The following is a 20384-nucleotide window of genomic DNA, read 5'->3' on the forward strand; positions in this document are numbered from 1 at the left end:
TATGTACTAACTGGCTTTCTCTGCATTTGGACTGGTCAATCCTATTAGAGAGCTATCTTTCATTTTTCTGTATGTGCCAGCAATTCAGCCATTTGGTAAATGCCTAGAAACACAGAGTAACAGATGAGATAATGAAATCTAATGGGTTTGCCTGTCCAGCAGCCCTTTCCTCTTTTTCAACCATCACCTTCAGTTTCTACAGGGAACACACTCACTCTTTAAGCTCTAGCTGTAGGGGTCTCTCAGTTTTTATAACGTGCCCACCTCCCTCCCATCAGCATACACTGTTCTCTGACATGAACATGCCAACTCATTCTTTGTTTTAAGCCTGGCTCCTTCTCACACTTCAGGTCTCAGCTTAAATGTCACCTTTCTCAGAGAGGCCTTTTCTGAACACCTGAAACATCCCTACCCATCCCATTTTTGTCCCTCCGTCTCATTTGTTTCCATCAGAGACTATTCAAAATTTATAATTATGTCTTCATTCTCTGCTCACTTGTTTGTTTCTCATTAACCATCCCCCTGGAAGGCTTCCAAGGAAACAAACACCGAGTGACAGGAACTACTTATCACCCTCAGGATCTATTTTTCCTTCTAACAAAACACCTTGAGTGATGGCTTTGTCCATGAACACCCACCTAGAGTATACACTGCCCAGCCTCCTTTGCAGTTAGACTTGGTGATTTTTTCTTTAAACCTTTTTTAAAAAAATATTTTATTTATTTATTTATTTGGCTGTGTTGGGTCTTAGTTGCGGCAAGCGGGATCTTTCGTTGTGGCACGTGGGATCTTTTGTTGTGGTGAACGGGATCTCTAGTTGTGGCGTGTGGGCTTAGTTGCCCCGAGGCATGTGGGATCTTAGTTCCCCGACCAGGAATTGAACCTGCATCCCCTGCATTGGAAGGCAGATTCTTAACCACTGGACCACCACGGGAGTTCCTAAACTTGGTGATTTTATGAATAAGGCTGCTTGCCTTGGCTTCTTTCCATCTGCCTACCGGTTGTGAGATGAAAATGGAGACTTACCAATGCCCATCCAATTCTCTGAGAGTTCCCTGTTTTAGAAGAACTGCTTCAAATTCTAATAGTGATTAACTACAGGAGGAAAAGACAAATGCCTATGCTGCCCAGTAAACTTTCTATAAATTAGAGTATGGTGTAAAGGGAAAAATAATTAACCATAAGTTTGTTTTCTATGTCTATGGGAAAGGGGCAGGGGGAGGGATAAATTAGGAGTTTGGGATTAACATATACACACTACTATATATAAAATAGATAACCAACAAGGACCTACTGGATAGCACAGAGAACTGTACTCAATATTTTGTAATAACCTATAAGGGAAAAGAATCTGAAAATATATATATATATATATATATATATATATGTGTGTGTGTGTAACTGAATCACTTTGCTGTAAACATGAAAATAACACAACATTGTAAATCAACTATACTTCAATAAAAAATAAATAAATTTAAAACAAGAAAGGAAAAATATATAGTCAGTGAAAGAATTCGCTAACTCATTGGGTCCACATAATGATCTGTGAGGTAGATAGACAGAATTCTTTCATTTTGATAGTTGAGAAAATAAAGACCCAAAAGGCTGAGTGACAGCTCCAGGTCAGCCAACCAGTAAGTGGAGTGCCAGACTGGTTCTTATTTCAAATCCACCCTATAGGGTTGGAGTTCTCCTCCCACTGACTCTGTAGAAGGCTTTAACAATCAAATTGATTCCTGGTGTGGCTGGAGCTTAATTATATACTTCACAAAGCATAGACCGGATGGACTGGTCTCCGGGTGACATTCTGTAATTCTTTTTCTCCCTGCCCATCATACTTCATTTTGTATTGATGTAGAAAGTATAATACAACTGGACGGCACACATTCTCTTCTCTCTCCTATAGTTAACCTCACCTAGAATTTAAGCAGCATTAGAAGCAGCATCCTAATCGAGGTCCATGGTGATGGGGTAGTGGTGGAGGAAGCAAGGTGGGTTTAGAAATGATCAAGATGGGGCTTCCCTGGTGGCGCAGTGGTTGAGAATCTGCCTGCCAATGCAGGGGACACGGGTTCGAGCCCTGGTCTGGGAAGATCCCACATGCCGCAGAGCAACTGGGCCCGTGAGCCACAACTACTGAGCCTGAGCGTCTGGAGCCTCTGCTCCGCAACAAGAGAGGCCGCGATAGTGACAGGCCCGCGCACCGCGATGAAGAGTGGCCCCCACTCGCCGCAACTGGAGAAAGCCCTCACACAGAAACGAAGACCCAACACAGCCAAAAATAAACATAATAAATAAATAATAAATAAAAATTAAAAAAAAAAAAGAAATGATCAAGATGGCCATGCTTAGAAAAATAAGCAAGTCACTGAGTTTAAATGAAATGAACCCTGTACTTTTATGACAAGGAAACAGGAAGACTTTTGTGCTGGTTACTTAATTCGTCTGCTCTAGGCAATTGGGAATTCCAATTAATTTAAAAAAATCAGTTAACTGATTTTTCCCCACCCTGAAATGCCCTGGGGTAATGACATGTATCACAAGACTTTCTTAGTCTTATAATGCATAAAGATACTAATCTTGAAAATCATTTTATCCTACTATGGTCTACCTATGACACCTTGACTAGCATGTCATTTTTTTTCCTCCCACCTCTGACAGGTTCTGGTTTTCCCCAGGGAAATAACTTGCTAGAGGGGTAGAAATCAGTCATGACATATACAAATACTTAGCCACGGACCCATTGTCTACTTCTTTGTGAAGAACAGACATTTTTCCTTGAAATACTGAATGAACAATAAAAACCTAGAAGGCACGTGTTTGAATTTTTCTTTTTTAAATAAAGCTTCATCGTTTTTAAGTTTGAACATCCTACGATTTGAAGTTGAGTTCTGGTATGTTTCACATTCCCTAAGAGTTTGCAATGACACATTTCATGCACAAAGGAAGGATTTAAAAGAAAAACTGCTTATGACCTGATTTTTTAATACCGTATTTTTTGTGGATTGTAACTCAGAAGTTAAAAAATTTCTCTTAATTTGCATCATACCTTAGGGCATTGTGGTTAATGAATTGGGAGGGGCGGAATGCTTACCAGTCTCTGAAAATAGTAAATGTGAGTGTGGACTCTTATGTGGTACACTAGGGCTCTGGGTTTGTAGCAATGTTGGGTCCTTCCTTAACCAGTGATCCAAGAATATTTCTCATACCCTTCTTTATTGTCTCTCTCCCTCACTACAAATGAGTAATTACCAGTTATGGAGTTATGACTGTGTATCAGGCACAACACTAAATATAATCTCATTAATTCTTACAACCACCCTAGTAGTTGGTGGCATTACCATTGTACAGATGAGAAAACTAAAAGCTTAAAGAGAGGTTAAGCAACATGTCCAAGGTCACACAGCAAATGACATCAGAGACAGTCTTTGGATTGCTTCCCAAACCCTTGCCCTGTTGCATTATACTACGTGCACTGCAAACAAATCGACCCCCCTGACTGGCAAAAGCCTTATAGACAGTACACATGAAGAGCCTTTGCTGGGTGTTTTGGGAGGTAAAACAAACACAGTCTCCAATATTCAGACCCTATAACTGACAGACATTATGTGGAAAGGATAGAGGCCTCAGCCTGTGGACCTCAGACCAACCCTTTTTCAAAACAGACTTTTGACATCTTATCATGGGTAATTCTTCCTCCTTCTGGCCTGTTTTTAAGTCATGTAATTATAATGCAGCAGGCATGTGATTCAGGAGGCTGAGCATCTACGCAGCCTCCCATTCCAGCCTTTGTTTCATTCCAGTTTGGCAATATGACCTTCATTCCTGCCCGGCCATTGGTAACTTGCTGGAGCACAGGTCCACGCAAACAGCTGAAGCGTGAGCCTCCTTTTATATGTCAGTGTTCACGACCCTTATTTGTGCAACTAAGCCAAGAAGGGGACTTTAGAACATCCTCCTGCCAATGAAACTCTTAAGTTGTCTAGACAGGAAAAAATAAAGATACGGAAGCAAAATCCACTGTCAGGTTTAACAGAAGAAGCAAGGAGAAAGCAAACAGTGGTACAAAGTGGACACCTGCTAAAATAACCAAGAAAGAGAAAGCAAGACAGTGATGACACCAGATGGGCTGTTTATGGTCCTTTTCGAACTGAATGGCATGTCTTGAAAATGAAATAGGAAAACTCTTGCAAATTGCAAAAAGGAAGTGGCTTCTGATCATTGTCTAGACTCTGAAATGAACAAGCAAACCTGATTATGATCAGTGTCAAACAATATTTACCAATTTCTATGAAACTGTGAATGTAAAGAAAGGCCTGTGCGTCATGAGCAACTGACAGGAAATTAACAGCAATATTTACTGTGCAGATTCTGATTCACCATTATTTTGGAAGAAAGCCTGGTTGTTTTTAGTAGATGCATTTAGAGTCTGTGAGAATATCAATTTTCTCAAGCCACATCAGCTAAGAAATTACTTGTGAGTCGATTTAAGTTATATTTTACATGCAAGATTCAGAAAAACCAAAGAAATGTTATTTCTTAAAGTAAAATTCAGGGAAGAAATAAATTACCAAAAAAAAAAAAAATGTTAACATGGATGAGGTCTACCTTAAGAAAACATGATCTTACAAAATAGATAATAGGGGCTAGTTATTTGCCTTGGCTGAAATTCATTATGCTACAACTCACTCTTCCCACAATGGAAACAACCCAAATGTTCATCAAGAGAGAACTGGTTAAATAAATTATGTATTTCAACACCATGGAATACCAGTCAGCTTTAAGGAGAGTAAAAAGACATCTGTTTTAGAAGTGATTTGGAGAAATGTGACATAGTATGGAATAGTATACATAGTAAGATTTCTTTCTCTCTGTAAAAGCTTAGTATACACGCTGACAAAGTCTAAATGAACCAGTATCAACAGCCACTATGGAAAACAGTATGGAGGTTCCTCAGAAAACTAAAAATAGAATTACCATATGATAGAGCAATCCCACTCCTGGGCATATATCCAGACAAAACTACAATGCAAAAAGATACATGCACCTCCATGTTCACAGCAGCACTATTCACAATAGCCAAGACATGGAAACAACCTAAATGTCCATGACAGATGAATGGATAAAGAAGATGTGGTACATATATACAATGGAATGCTACTCAGCCATAAAAAAGAATGAAATAATGCCATTTGTAGCAACATGGATGCAACTAGAGATTATGATACTAAGTGAAGTAAGTCAGAAAGAGAAAGACAAATACCATATGATATCACTTATATGTGGCATCTAAAATATGACACAAACGAACCTATCTACAAAACAGAAACAGATTCACAGACGTAGAGAACAGACTTGCGGTTGCCAAGGGTGGGGGTGGGGGAGGGATGGAGTGGGAGTTTGGGATTAGCAGATGCAAACTATTCTGTATAGAACGGATAGACAACAAGATCTTACTGTATAGCATGGGGAACTATATTCAATATCCTGTGATAAACCGTAATGGAGTAGGATATGAAAAAGAATTCATGTATATATATAACTGAATCACTTTGCTGTACAGCAGAAATAACACAATATCGTAAATCAACTCTACTTCAATAAAAAATAAAATAATAAAACAAAATAAAATTCATAAACAAACAAACAAACCAGTATCATTCTCTTGACAGTGATTATCACAGGGGAGGGATGGGGATTGCTGAAGAACTTCCTGCCCCCAATTGATGTTTCTGTAGTGTGTACTTTTTTGTTGTTGTTGGTTTCTTTTACAGTGACTATTTAAAACTTTTGGTAAAAACATTAAAATAGATAACTGTAAAGAAAAACTGTATGCCCATATCATTTCTTAACATTATTAGAAATTTGGTCTTAGAAACAAGTTTTCAAATACAACCAATATTACTCATATTCCTCCTGGAAATCAAGTATTCCTTACTTCAACTGATCTGGGTCACTGGGCCAAAATTATAGAGATCAAGTTCTAATTGTATGATTACACAAATGCTTACTTAACATGCCTCACACAGACGGATCTTTTGTTAAAAATAATGCTTTCCTATTTTTACTGATAATTCCCAATAAGAAGCCACAGCGCCCAGCTAGTCTGATCCAGGAGAGCTGGATGGGCATTCAAAAGGGGCTGTGGCATAGTTCAAAAAGAGTCATGTACCAAAATGTTCATTGCAGCTCTATTTACAATAGCCAGGACATGGAAGCAACCTAAGTGTCCATCATCGGATGAATGGATAAAGAAGATGTGGCACATATATCCAATGGAATATTACTCAGCCATAAAAAGAAATGAAATGGAGGTATTTGTAATGAGGTGGATGGAGTTAGAGTCTGTCATACAGAGTGAAGTAAGTCAGAAAGAGAAAAACAAATACAGTATGCTAACACATATATATGGAATCTAAGGAAAAAAAAAAAGGCCATGAAGAACCTAGTGGCAAGAAGGGAATAAAGACACAGACCTACTAGAGAATGGACTTGAGGATATGGGGAGGGGGAGGGGTGAGATGTGACAGGGTGAGAGAGTGGCATGGACATATATACACTACCAAATGTAAAATAGATAGCTAGTGGGAAGCAGCCGCATAGCACAGGGAGATCAGCTCGGTGCTTTGTGACCACCTAGAGGGGTGGGATGGGGAGGGTGGGAGGGAGGGAGATGCAAGAGGGAAGAGATATGGGAACATATGTATATGTACAACTGATTCACTTTGTTATAAAGCAGAAACTAACACACCATTGTAAAGCAATTATACTTCAATAAAGATGTTTAAAAAAAAAAAAAAAAGGGGCTGTGGTTTGTCCTGGGCAACACCCTTTCATGTTTTCTGTGCCAGTTTCACAACCATAAAATGGGAAGAAAAGGGTAGCTTATTTATTCTCTAAACTCAAAGGAAGATTGTAAGTACTGATTGAAGCTAAAAGGACACTTAGAAGATGAAGAGCTTGTGGTATTATGACCAGGGCCTGACTTTATGAAAAATATGGCTGTTTTTCTAGTACAAATTAAAGCAAGAGACAGATGGAAGTGATAAGAGCTATTTAAGGCTGTGATGTCGGGGTGTGATAGCGCAGGCAGCCTGACCACGGTCTGTTATTATAGGTCATTGTTTCACAGCTGTGATTCCCAGGGATGGCAGCAGAGGACAGGGAGCGTGGCAAAACCTACCAGCATGGGTAACCCTTTATGTCATTATAATACTGAGTAGGCCAGAGCAGCTAGATGGATATCTACACGAACTCATCACTTCTTATATAGGCAAAAAAGTATTGTACACTCGTGCTTGGTCAAGAGGAACAACCTCATAATCAAATTGCCAAGAATGTAACTTATTAGCTCTGGAAAATCCAAACCTGATAGTGTGACCCTTTAATAAATAGCACGTAACTTATTTTCCTCTACAAAAAGTAGACATGTTAAATGTGGAAAATTGTGAAACAAAGATAAGCAAAACTAGCAGCAGTAATAGAAAGAAGGTTACTTATAACTGTATCACTGAGAGGTAACTAGCACCAAAAATTTTGGCTTATGTCTTTACAATTCACCCATTTGTTTATCCATCCAATGTACGTATGTATATGTATGCATATGTGTGTGGATGCATGTATGTATTTTTATATATGTAAAATTCATTAAACAAATGACATCATCATGTTCATACTAACTTAAAATAGAAACCTAATTGTATGTACTTGTAAACTACGTTGTGATCAACATCCTTGTAGTTAAATCTTTGTGTGTAATTTTACTTCCTTAGAATAAATGATCAGACATGGAATTGCTGTATAAACGGTGCATGAATGAATTATAAAAAGTATTTTACATTTAACTTGAGTCTTCTCTAAACCTAGGACTTCACTAATCAAAAGTTCTTTACCCAAGATTGCTTGTTGCCCCTTAAAGTGATGTTTCTAGCTCTAGAACAGCTCAATGTTCTCATAAGTGTCTGAAATGATTCACACTTACTTTTCGAGGTTTCACCTTATCTTGCAAATCATACTGGCCAATTCCTTTATAGCTGATTCCAAGCCACCAAGGAAGTCCTTGTTTATCCTAGAAGACGGAAAACCATGAGAACCAAGACCTAATTATTTAGTCTTCTAGAGATGAAGTAATATCTACCAATTTCATCCTTTAACAAGTATCAACAAGTCAAAATAATTTTGTCTTGGTAAACAGAACACTATTTAAAATCCTAACTTGTTATTAAAATGCTTTCTTAGAGTTTCTTCAAATAAGATCTATAAGTCAAAACCCACCAATACTATTAACACCATCAAAACGAAAGTAGCATTATTGTTAGGATTAAACAGTTGGAGAGAAGAAATAAAATGTAAGTAATTCAACCAGGAATTAATCCAGAGTACAAAGCCAGTTAACCACTGGGGGAAAAAAAAAAAAAAGAAGAAGAGAAAGAAAAAGAAAAAAAGCTCTTTGTTCTCTTGATTAGTAACCAGCTATATAAAGGTCAGAGAAGTTTCCAAAGAATTACAATGATGAGAAAAGTGGTTTGAAATCCTAATGTTTATAATATACTGAACAAATGAACATGGGAATACTAAAAAATTCTTTGGGTGAATTACATGATTCAAAGACGAGATGCTTGAATAATGACTTTGAGGTACATATGGGGAGGGGAGGAATACATTTTTTTTCATAAATTTATCTTTTAGGTCTTGCCAAAGAAAGGGATATATACTGACATAGGGAAAGAAAAACTTGGGCTTAAACATATACCCATATGCAAACAAATTAAGAATCAGTAGAAATTAAAGTGGAATTGGTACATATTTTTAGTACAAGGTGTCCTCATTATACAGGTATTATCCAATTCCCCACCATTTTGAATTGCAAACACTGTCAGAACTTGAAAAGTCACTCAAGATTGATCAAGTATAAAATTATTCCTCTTTCAAACAAGACTCTCTTCTTAACAATATGCTTTACCCTCTATCATCTCAAAATATTTCTTAGTCAATCTCTCCCTGTGTATAAACAACTGAAAGAGTACTACACAAATATAAAACATACCAATTGAAAATGGGTACTGCAAATCCTGTAAAAACTTGAGGATTTTATGAAGCTGCTGAAATGATACTGGATGATTCTTCAATGATTCTCATACAAAGGCACTATCAAATGAACATCTAGTAGCATTAGAAAGGTGCACAATTGGAAAAGAGAAAAATCAGCAAAAGTAGCTAAAAGATTAGGTGTGCCAAAAGAGAATGATCTGAATATTTTAGGGCTAATAGAGGCTTCAGGAACACATTTGAACACAGCTAGTATTTTGCAAAAATAATGTGTTTTATGATTTGCTAAAAATGACAAGATATAATCAGGCTTTTGTTTTTTTAAGAAAATCAATCCTATTCTAAATGCTGAAATTTCTAGAGATAATTTACATATATATGCATATTGATTTATGTGATTTTAGAAAGTTGGTGTTGTTCACTAACTCTCATAAAATAACACAGGCATGATGAAAACTCTGTCATATAAAAGTATTTACCTTTACTGCATAATAATGGACTCCATAGGTCGGTAGAGCTTCTACTATTTTCATATACCTATGGAAAATGAATATATATTATAACCTCTTATTAAATTAGTTGGAGGGCCCTTTTGGGAAACGTGATCTAAAGAAACACAATTTGTATCTACTTTCCTCATTATAACCTTGTCTTTGACTAAAGTAGAAATAGAATAAACCACTCCAGGGAGTAATATATTTTACTTTATCCAAATGTTGGGAGGTTGTTAACAAAAATTCAATTTCAAAAAGCTATAGGAAATGTTATTTTCTGCATATTAAAATTTCTATGGCTTAGAAACATATTGTACTTTATTATAAACCCAAACTGCAAGTATTTTTAAACTAGCACCTAATGATGCAAGTCATGAGAACAAATTTTGGGTCATGCTCATAATAAATAAAAAATAAAGCTTATTTTCTGCTTGCTGTAAATTAAGCAAACATGCTATAATAAAAACATGGTGGTTTTTATTACTGATGGTGGTACACTTTTAGAAATTTATACTTAACTTTTAAGTCAAACCTCTTAGAAATATATTTTTTAAAACAGTGAATTTCATTATATGCTAACCTGATTTTTAAAAATATGCACCCCCTCAAAACAATTAAAGTGATGATGTACCTCTTGTTATTTTCAATTCAACAAGTATTTACTGTATACCTTTAAGACTTTATGGAGTAGACTAAATTGTGTAAGATTTCCTCTCTGCCCACAAAAAATTGAGGTTCCTGTATGGTACAAGTGGACTCTTTAATAACATTTGGAGATCAATGGCTCTGGACCTTGTAATCAATAATGTGATAACTTTTTAAAGTAAAAGGTCTACACGTTAGTGAATATAAAAAGTTAGGGGGACTTCCCTGGTGGCGCAGTGGTTAAGAATCCGTCTGCCAATGCAGGGGACAAGGGTTCGAGCCCTGGTCCGGGAAGATCCCACATGCCACGGAGCAACTAAGCCCGTTGCTACAACTACTGAGCCTGTGCTCTAGAGCCCATGAGTCACAACTACTGAGCCCGCGTGCCACAACTACTGAAGTCCGTGTGCCTAGAGCCCGTGCTCCGCAACAAGAGAAGCTACCGCAATGAGAAGCCCCCACACCGCAACAAAGAGTAGCCCCCGCTCGCTGCAACTAGAGAAAGCCCGCGTGCAGCAATGAAGACCCAACGCTGCTAAAAGTAAATAAATAAAATAAATAAATTTATTTTTTTTAAAAAAAGGTAGATGTGCCAAGGCCAGGCAGCAATTACACTGCACAGCCAGGATTCCAGCAAAGTGAGTCAGATTCCACAGTCTAGAGCCTTAACTACCAAGTTAGACAGTCTCTTATTTGCAGCCACAATGATAATGATCAAAGGAAGTAAGAGGGTGCTGCATTTCAGCAAGGACAGTTCATAATACACATTAACCTAACCTAAAATCCTTCATGGAAATTCTTATTCCTTTTTGTTTTCCAGTTCAGAAAACAGGCACAAGTCAGGGATTCAACTTCAGGCTGTTAACTTCTCATTTCTGCCTTGAAGATCACAGCAGGTGCACTATGATAAAAAGGAGATGAATGCAAGAGCAGGGATGTGGGGGAAATCTATACACTGACCAGGGGAATAGTGATCGCCAAGTCCTTATTTCACTTCTCACATGCTCTGAGCTATATTCAGCAGATTTTTTTTTTAAACTTCTATGGCCATAAAAGTTATTCTATTGTACAATTACTATAGCAATAATGCTACATTAGTTTTTACAATTCAAAAATTTTTAAATTATAAATTTCCTTTTTACAATTTAAAAACTTCAATGTAGCCTGTGAACTGTTCTTAATAAATGACGGTAACTCTATAGGTCTAAAAAGCAGAAATCTATAATTATGGTCTGCTGTTGGTACCATAAAGAAACATTATCCAACACCGACACTGCGTGCTCCACCCAAAATAGAGTCACAAACCAGGTGACAAAACACGGCCTCCAGATAGATGTTGTTTGGCTCATGTTGTACTAAAATTTTCTTAAAATTACTTTGCAATGTTTAAAATTAGGATTTAAAAATCATAATTTCCAGCTTTTCTTGAAAAACATCAGATGATCTGGCAACATTATGCCTGAATGCTGACGCTGAGTAGTCTTGTAAATAGCCAGGGAAAAAGCTCTCTAGTTCACCACAGTCCCCACCACTCCCTATTGCCTACACTTGGCCTATGATTTCTCATTTTTGTCACCTGTCTGACACTGGTAGGCATCTGAATTGATGACACCAAAGTCTGGAATGACCCAAGACACTTTATAATTCATGGTAAGATACTTCTAACCAGGTGAGTACTATATGCACACAAACTACACAAGAGAAATCATTTCAGATGACTTTCTCAAACGGAAGACATTACAACCATATCTAAGCAAAAAGAAAGATACTTACTGAACCACAGCTTGACCCCGAGTCAGACCTTTGATTTTCAAATAATGCTCAATTACCCTGTCCTCACTGTAAAACAAGGAAATGAAAAGTAGAGCAATGCATGACTGTATGAGGTACAGATCCAATTTCAAGGTTCTCAGGTGGCCTACTTGAAACACTTGAGAAAGAAGGCCTAGGCCAACTTGTTTGGGAGACAGAAGCTGGTTGACTTTTGTTTTTGTAGGATATGGACTATATGGACTCCTGAAGCTCAGCCATTTGACCTTGTCTCGATTTTATACAATTTTATATAATACACTTATATAATATGTGAATTTTGAAAAACTTAAGTTATTAGAAAAGGAAACATAATATCAATCATCAAATAAAAAACTAATATTCTCCCCCATAACTGAATGGAATATAACAAATAAAAAATAATGTTATTAAACGCTAGTCAGAGAGCCTTGCTGGGGAAATTAAAAGGGTTTTTTAGAGAGATCAGCAAGTGTAAAGTATTACAGACATTTTCCTTAAATTGTTCAGAAAGAATTAAAAATGCTTCTGAGTGAGTGTTCAATCTAAAATATTCTACTGTCACTACTTGTGGACATAATACTTTAGAAGAAAACCCTTCATTATCGTCTTAGAATAAAACTTTTTGACTAGAAAGGAGAAACAGGCTGAAGTCTGGTCACCTTTGACATCATTCAGTTATTTACCCACCTTTCAGAGTGGTAGCTCGTTAGTCATATCTCAAGTATAACTGAGAAGAATAAACGTTTTTATCTCTATACAACCAATAAGCAACAGTGATTGGTCTTTGCTTTTTATCCTTAAGAAACTATCACTTAACAATGATTCATTTAGAAGGTTCCAGACTCAGGATGCAATGTAGCCTCAGTATCCACTCTCACTATTGACTTGGGAAATATTCCAACTTTCATATTACAGCTATTCATGTTGAATACTTATTTTGTAACTAGTTTTTTAGTGGAAAGGAAAACCATCTTCAGGATTTACAGCCTTAAATCGAGGAAAATGTATTTAAAGGGAATGTAAGTAATTCAAGGGGAGAAAACGTACTTTTCTAGGAAAAATGTTGCGTGGGAAATGGGTACTATGGATTCATTAAAATACAGACAAATACACAACTCAAAATAGACAATGACTTCTGGCTGTAGAGGAAACCTCTGATCATTCAGGTTGTTTCTGTTTATTATGAACGCCTCTGTTCAAGGAAATCTGTATTTTATACCGCTTGTATTGCACTCTGCCAGATTAAGCCTGCATTATACAGTGACTGCACATATACTGAGCATGGTTCACTTAAAAGCACACTCTACAAATGTATTATGCACTTGAATGAGAAGGCACATGGCCACTCTTCACACATGACTACAGTCTTGGGACAATGATCTCCAGAGAGATTTGATAAGACCTTTCCACTGGAAGGATCAGGGTCTACTTATGATTTGACTGACACGTATGATGGGCAGTTTGATATTTTCCTCACTTATATTTCTTTTAGTTCCCTGAAGAGCATGCCGTTCTCAGTGGAGGTTACTGTAACAGGGTCACCGGCAATCTTGTCGTGGCTTACCAGTAGGCAAGGGAGGGGTGCTCCTGCAGAGTTTTGGTTGGAAAGGCTGGTAATGTCTTTAAATCTTTCCTGGCATTTTCATCACTAAAAAGAAAAGTAAGACAGTATGTCAGTCGTTGTTACCTAAAAGATTACCCAAGCTGGTCACCACATGAAATCTGAAAAGTAACAATAGCACATTGGGTTCTGTCAAATGTTACTGTCAGCATACATAAGGCTATATAGACTTTAACTAAAGACAGCCCCCAAATGGACAACCAACCTGATGAGATTTTAAAGTCTTTAAAAGACAAAAAAAAAAATTTTAAATACTATTAAATTGCCATAATCCCATTTTCCTTACTTATAAAGTCCATTTTTATTGTATATTTCCTATATGTATCTATTTTATTATTGATACATAATTATTACTATAACTGTGCACACTTTATATTCTACTTTTATGCAGCATTCTTCAAATTTCATTATACACTTTCTCCACACTCCTGTAGTACCCTCATAATTATTTTTAGTGGTTATATAATATTCACAATGTTGGAACACTGGTTATCCTAAAATCATTCACATAGAATCACCATTTTTTATAATAGCTATCATTGCAATAAAAAGGTTTGAGTGTAGACCTTTCTATTACTCGTCTGTTACTTCCTTACCACTCTCTGAAATAAAATGGACCAAGTCGGCCATCTGCGGAAATCACTTGGATAGAAGATGACTTGAGGGACTTCCCTGGTGGCTCAGCGGTTAAGAATCCGCCTGCCAATGCAGGGTTTGATCCCTGGTCCAGGAAGATCCCACATGCCGCGGAGCAACTGAGCTCGTGCACCACAACTACTGAGCCTGTGCCCTAGAGCCCGTGAGCCACAACTAGTGACCCCACGTGCCTAGAGCCCGTGCTCTGCAACAAGAGAAGCCACTGCAAAGAGAAGCCCACGCACCGCAACAAAGAGTAGCCCCCGCTCGCTGCAACTAGAGAAAGCCTGTGTGCAGCAACAAAGACCCAACGCAGCCAAAAATAAATAAATAAATTAAAATAAAATTAAAATTAAAAAAAAAAGATGACTTGAAAATGTGTTTCTAATGAAATCCAAGGAAGTTATCCCTCAAACTGCAACAAGTGAACTAAAATGTACCTCATGAAACAGCAGCTAATTTTAAAATGGCAAAATTCTGGGAATACAGGCAATATTTTATAATAACTATAAATGGAGTACAATCTTTAAAACCTGTGAATCTCTATGTCATACACTTGAAACATAATATTGTAAATCAACTATATCTCAGTTAAAAACAATAATACAATGAAAACAAAACCAAACCAAAAAAAATGGCAAAATTCTGGTTGTGAAAAGAGAAGGGTGTGGGTGGGATAGGGAGGGTGGGGGAGAGATGCAAGAGGGAGGGGATATATGTATATGTATAGCTGATTCACTTTGTTATACAGCAGAAACTAACACACCACTGTAAAGAAATTATACTCCAAAAAAGATGTTAAAAAAAAAGAGAAGGGTGTGGTCTTTAAGGAACTTAACAGAAGGGAGAACAGGTAATATGACCCAGTCAGGTTTGTCCTGCACAGTGTGAGAAGAGTCCCAAGTATTTAAGGAGGCAGTCTCTGATGAAACAGACATGACTCTCTGGGGTTCATTACAGCCTAGGATAAGCCCATTAAAGAGTTACTCAAAATCATGATTACCCTGGTGTTCATCAAACAGCATACTGGTAACTTTTTTCCACTTACTTGCCACCTCTCCGTATCTTTGCCACTAGCAACTCTTTGTTGAGGTTACCAAGAGCACCATGAAATGCACTTCTAGGGCACTGTTCACCTCATGGAAGTCCCATCACAACTCTTCCCATGTGGTAGGTAGTATTATTACCCAGACTACTTCACAGGTATGAGTTTGAGGTTTAGAGAGGCTAAGCCTCTTGTTCAATATCTCTCAGCTACTATGTGGAGGAGCCAGAAGGCTTCAAAGGCCAAGACCATAAACACTGTATTCTATTACCTGATTCCCTGAAAGACTCCCAGAGCAGCGTCCTGGGACATTCTCATCTCTGGCAAGGCAGAACTCCCCTTCACCCTCACCTCTACTTATAAATGAAAACTCTGAACTGATTAGTTGCAAAATCCATCACTCAAGCATTTTTACATTAGCTTCCCCAGGGTTTGCCCCAATGTGAATCGTGATACTGAAAGAGATGAACCCCCAGCTGTAGGACTAAACACTGAACTCAAGGTCAATCTCCTCCCAAAGCATTTATTCAATTACCTAGATCAAATGTTATACGTCAAACTAGGGAACCAAGTATGGCCTGCAGACAGGCTTTGTTTGGTCCACGTTGCACTGTGCTGGATTAGAAATTGCTCTCTCCTGTCACTTGATCAGGCTTGGTGTAACTGGTTCTCCTTCAATGTCTACAGAAGGTTTGTTTACTGGTTCTACCCCAAGTTTCCCCACCAGGCCACAGGGCAATCAGGTGAACCCACTGAGCAACCTGTACATAAACTTACTTTCAGTAAGAACAGATAGAGTTGAGTGTCAACTAGCTTAGAGATGGTATGATTTGTACCTGTCAATGCTACACTTCAAAACTAGGCTTGGGGCCCTTCCTAAAGGTGAGAGATCCGACTTTACAAATTACTCCAGGAAATGAAAAGTCACTTGGCTCCCATTCTTACATAAGGATAAATCTCTCTATTCATTTGAAATCTGAGCAGTATGGCTTAACCACATTGACAATCTCGGGAAACTGGTTTGGGCTTCCTGAAAACCAAAATATATACCACAATCGTATTTAATCATAGTAAAGGTCACCTGTCAACTCCCAGTAATGATATTTATTTCTCTTCATAATTTCTTTTATGCTCTGTCCTTCAAATCCCATTTCCTTTTCAAAGAGGTTGGCTTATGAATTTTTTGTGAAGGGCAAATACCTGTACATGTTCTAAAGTGAAAGACTAAGGATAACACTTTTTGTTTTTTTTGTTTTTTTGTTTTTTTAAAGTATTTGTTTATTTATTTATTTATGGCTGTGTTGGGTCTTCGTTTCTGTGCGAGGGCTTTCTCTAGTTGCGGCAAGCGGGGGCCACTCTTCATCGCGGTGCACGGGCCTCTCACTATCGCGGCCTCTTGTTGCGGAGCACAGGCTCCAGACGCGCAGGCTCAGTAGTTGTGGCTCACGGGCCTAGTTGCTCCGCGGCATATGGGATCTTCCCAGACCAGGGCTCGAACCCGTGTCCCCTGCATTGGCAGGCAGACTCTCAACCACTGCGCCACCAGGGAAACCCCACTTATTGTTATTAATCATCACCACCAACCACATCTGTGTTATCTTCTGGGTTCATGTGAACTGTGTGCTGTGTTCCAAGAGCTCAGCCTCACATTCACTTATTTCTTTGAATTACAGTTAATTTTGTGGCAATCAAGACCTACTAGAGCAGAAGAAAAGAAGCTGCTATTTACCATAAATTCACTTATTCATTTAGCAAATACGTATTAAGTGTATACTGCATGCTGAGCACGTAGAAACAAGTGTCATATGACGAAGTTGCTTTTAACTTATACAAATGTAGTCAGCCAAAGGAGAGAGGAGAGAGGGGAATGAAATAAGAGGGAAATTTTATCCATCATTTTATTCAGCAAGCTCATGGTTGAGAATAAGTGTGAAATGGGAGACTTGAAGTTGCTGTCCTTTAAGATGATTTTAGTTCCTGTGTCCTTAAAGCACTAGTCTCTCAATATACTGAGATTTTTCTAGTATTTAAGCATTTAACACATGTCCGCTAAACACACAACTTGTGTATCTAGTGACTAACAAGAAATAGCTACATGTTACAACTGGAGAAAAATACTACCTGTGTTGGATATATTGAAAGATGAACTTTGGCCTTCGACATGTCACTTTCCCAAGGAGTTTTTAATTTTAACTATGCACCATTAGAACCTACCCTAGTCCTAAGATGCGATAAGACATTATACATCTGGAAATGGTGACTAAATAAATCAATAAATTACCAAACGTTAATCACAAGGCAGCATCCTAAATAACAATGAATATTTACTCATTAAGACTTTTTTGGGATACTAATCAATCACTGGGAAGCAACTAAAACGTGCATTAATAGGCAAGTGGCTTAGGGATCATTTTAAGGAGAGTTTAGACTATTTCAAAAGGAATATAATTGAATAGGTGGAGCACAAGGGATTGGGGGGGGCGTGAAACTATTCTGAATAATACTGTAATCATGGACGTATTTGTCAAAAGCTGTAGAACACAGAGTGAACCATGATTTGACTATGGACTTTAGTTAATAATACTCTGTCAGGGGGGGCTTCCCTGGTGGCGCAGTGGTTGAGAATCTGCCTGCCAATGCAGGGGACATGGGTTCGAGCCCTGGTCTGGGAAGATCCCACATGCTGCGGAGCAATTAGGCCCGTGAGCCACAACTACTGCGCGTCTGGAGCCTGTGCTCCGCAACTAGAGAGACCACAATAGTGATAGGCCCGCGCACCGCGATGAAGAGTGGCCCCCGCTTGCCGCAACTAGAGAAAGCCTTCGCACAGAAACGAAGACCCAACACAGCCAAAAATAAATAAATATAAATAAATTTTTTAAAAAATCTGTCAGTATTGATTCATCACTTGTAACAAATGTACCACACTAATGCAAGATGTTACTGATAGGGGAAACTGTGAAGAGAGGGAGGGGGGAAGGAGAGAGGATATATGAGAACTCTCCATACTTTCTGCTCAATTTTTGTGTAAACCTAAAACTGCTCTAAAAACTGAAGTCTCTTAATTTTTTTAAAAAAAGGTAAAAAAATAAATATACTTTAAATTAGTGGTTCTTAACTGGGGCAATTTTGCCCCTTGGGGGATATTTAGCAATGTCTTAAGACATTTTTTTGACAGTCACAATTGGGGAAGGAGGTGTTACTGGCATCTACTGAGCTGAGGCCAGGATGCTACCATACATCCTACAATACACAAGATGGGCCCCCAGCAACAAAGAATTATCTTGCCCCAAATGTTAATAGTGTTGAGGGTTGAGAAACCCTGATTTGGATGATTATAAAACTCCTGATAATTCAACCCTAAAACTTCTAATTGTATTGTATCTTTCAGACTTAAGAATTTTTCTTTTGTGTCACTCTTAGACTATTAAATATTAGAATATAAATATATCTTAGATGCAACTCTCTAATAGGAGCCAAGTGAGAGAAGCATTAGAAATCCAACTGTCTAAGCCAGCTGAGTAAGGCGAGTCAAGCTCAGCAGCAGACACAGGGACACAATGGGGACTTGGTGGGGACCATGAGGAAGAGAAGAGAACATTACCCACTTGAAGTTACTTAGGATATAGATTTGACTGTGTGTGACAGAGATCAACACTTTAATTTCTCTTTACGTACAAGTTAGAGCTAGAATAGCATGAAGTGTTCAGGGACCGAAACTCTTGCCGCTTCACCATTCGTGGGGTTCTGCTGTCCTTCACATGGTCCCAGATAGCCCACCACCACGTCCACCTTTTAGCCATCACGTAGTGGAAAAAGAATAAAGGAGGACATACCCACTCTTTTAGGGGCAAAACCTGAAAGCTGCCCACTTCCCCTAATCCCACTGGCCAGAAAAATCACAAGGCTCTTGATAATTGCAAGGGACACTGAGATATGTAGTTTTTATTTTGGGCAGCCACATGTCTCGCTAAAAATTTTACTAATATGGAGCAAAGGGAGATTGGATACTGAGGAAACAATCAGCTGCCACTGCTGATGGGGAACCACCACTCAGATCAATGTAATTTCTGCCACGTGGGAATGTGGATCCACTATTGCCTAATGATTGCACTTTCTTCAAAAATAAGGCAAAATCTCAGAGTTTTACCTAGAATGTCTGAATTTTAAAATATTGCCTCAACCAAAAAACAAAAAAGTCAAGCCAAAAATAAAAAGTAAAGCATTGTGCATAAAACATACCTGCGGACCATCACTATCGCTTTGCAACTTCTGACAAACTATTAGTAAAGAATGTATAGGGAGGCCCTTCTCAGTTCAGCTTGGTTTCTAGTTTCAGATAATTGACTTACAGTGCAAAACACCAGTAGGGCATGAGTAAATGAGACACATAAATAATTTTGACAAATGTGGAATCTGGACCATCCCAAAAGATTACTTACTCAGGAAAAAACACAGCCTTAATTTCTTTGTGTTAGAAAAGGTTCCTATTAATCCTCCAAATCTGTTCATCTGTGCTACTGCAAAATATCCTTTCTTGTGAATACACAACATCACTTTCTATAAGGACCTATTAACACAGGAAACTTCTAACAAGCCACCACCAATAAGGAGGTGATTGAGCTGGGGACCTGTCTATGACACTAAAAGAGGACCAAAAAGATGGCTGAGACAGACGACCTGGCAGCAAAATGGGTTAAATCGTTCAACAAGCAGTGCACAAGTAGAAACCCAAATGGCCAACAGGTAGAAGCAAGTGTTCAGCTTTACAAGTACTCAGGGAAATGCAAATTAAACCTTCAATGAATTACCACTTTGCACACGACTGCACTGAGGTTACATGAAGATGAAGGGCGATAGAACTCCCATCCATTGCTGTGGAAAGCCAACTGACATGATCATTTTGGAAATTTGCATACCCCATGACCCAGAGATCCTTTCCTAGGTATACCTCTAGAGAAACTTATGCAAAAGAATAGGGTTTATAGTAGCACTGATCACAGTAAGACAAATAAAGAAAACAGCCCAAATATCCCATAACAGTAGAAATGATAAAATTACAGTATTCATACCATGGAATATCATACAGCAAACAAAATAC

At 38.1% G+C, this 20384-nt stretch overlaps 1 protein-coding gene across 4 annotated transcripts in view; it reads right to left on the reverse strand.

Moving 5' to 3' along the window:
* Window positions 1-20384, reverse strand: part of FRMD4B (FERM domain containing 4B) — a 347737-nt gene that overhangs the window by 32111 nt on the left and 295242 nt on the right. For all 4 annotated transcript variants that reach the window (XM_059940166.1, XM_059940162.1, XM_059940164.1 and 1 more), the window contains 4 exons: window positions 13546-13629; window positions 11964-12029; window positions 9531-9588; window positions 7985-8071 (listed from right to left, as the gene is read on the reverse strand). In XM_059940166.1, coding sequence (XP_059796149.1) covers window positions 7985-8071; window positions 9531-9588; window positions 11964-12029; window positions 13546-13629 — 295 coding nt within the window. The remainder of the gene's footprint in view (window positions 1-7984; window positions 8072-9530; window positions 9589-11963; window positions 12030-13545; window positions 13630-20384) is intronic.

The sequence above is a fragment of the Balaenoptera ricei genome, chromosome 11 (assembly GCF_028023285.1).
Source record: "Balaenoptera ricei isolate mBalRic1 chromosome 11, mBalRic1.hap2, whole genome shotgun sequence".
Classification (NCBI taxonomy): domain Eukaryota; kingdom Metazoa; phylum Chordata; class Mammalia; order Artiodactyla; family Balaenopteridae; genus Balaenoptera; species Balaenoptera ricei.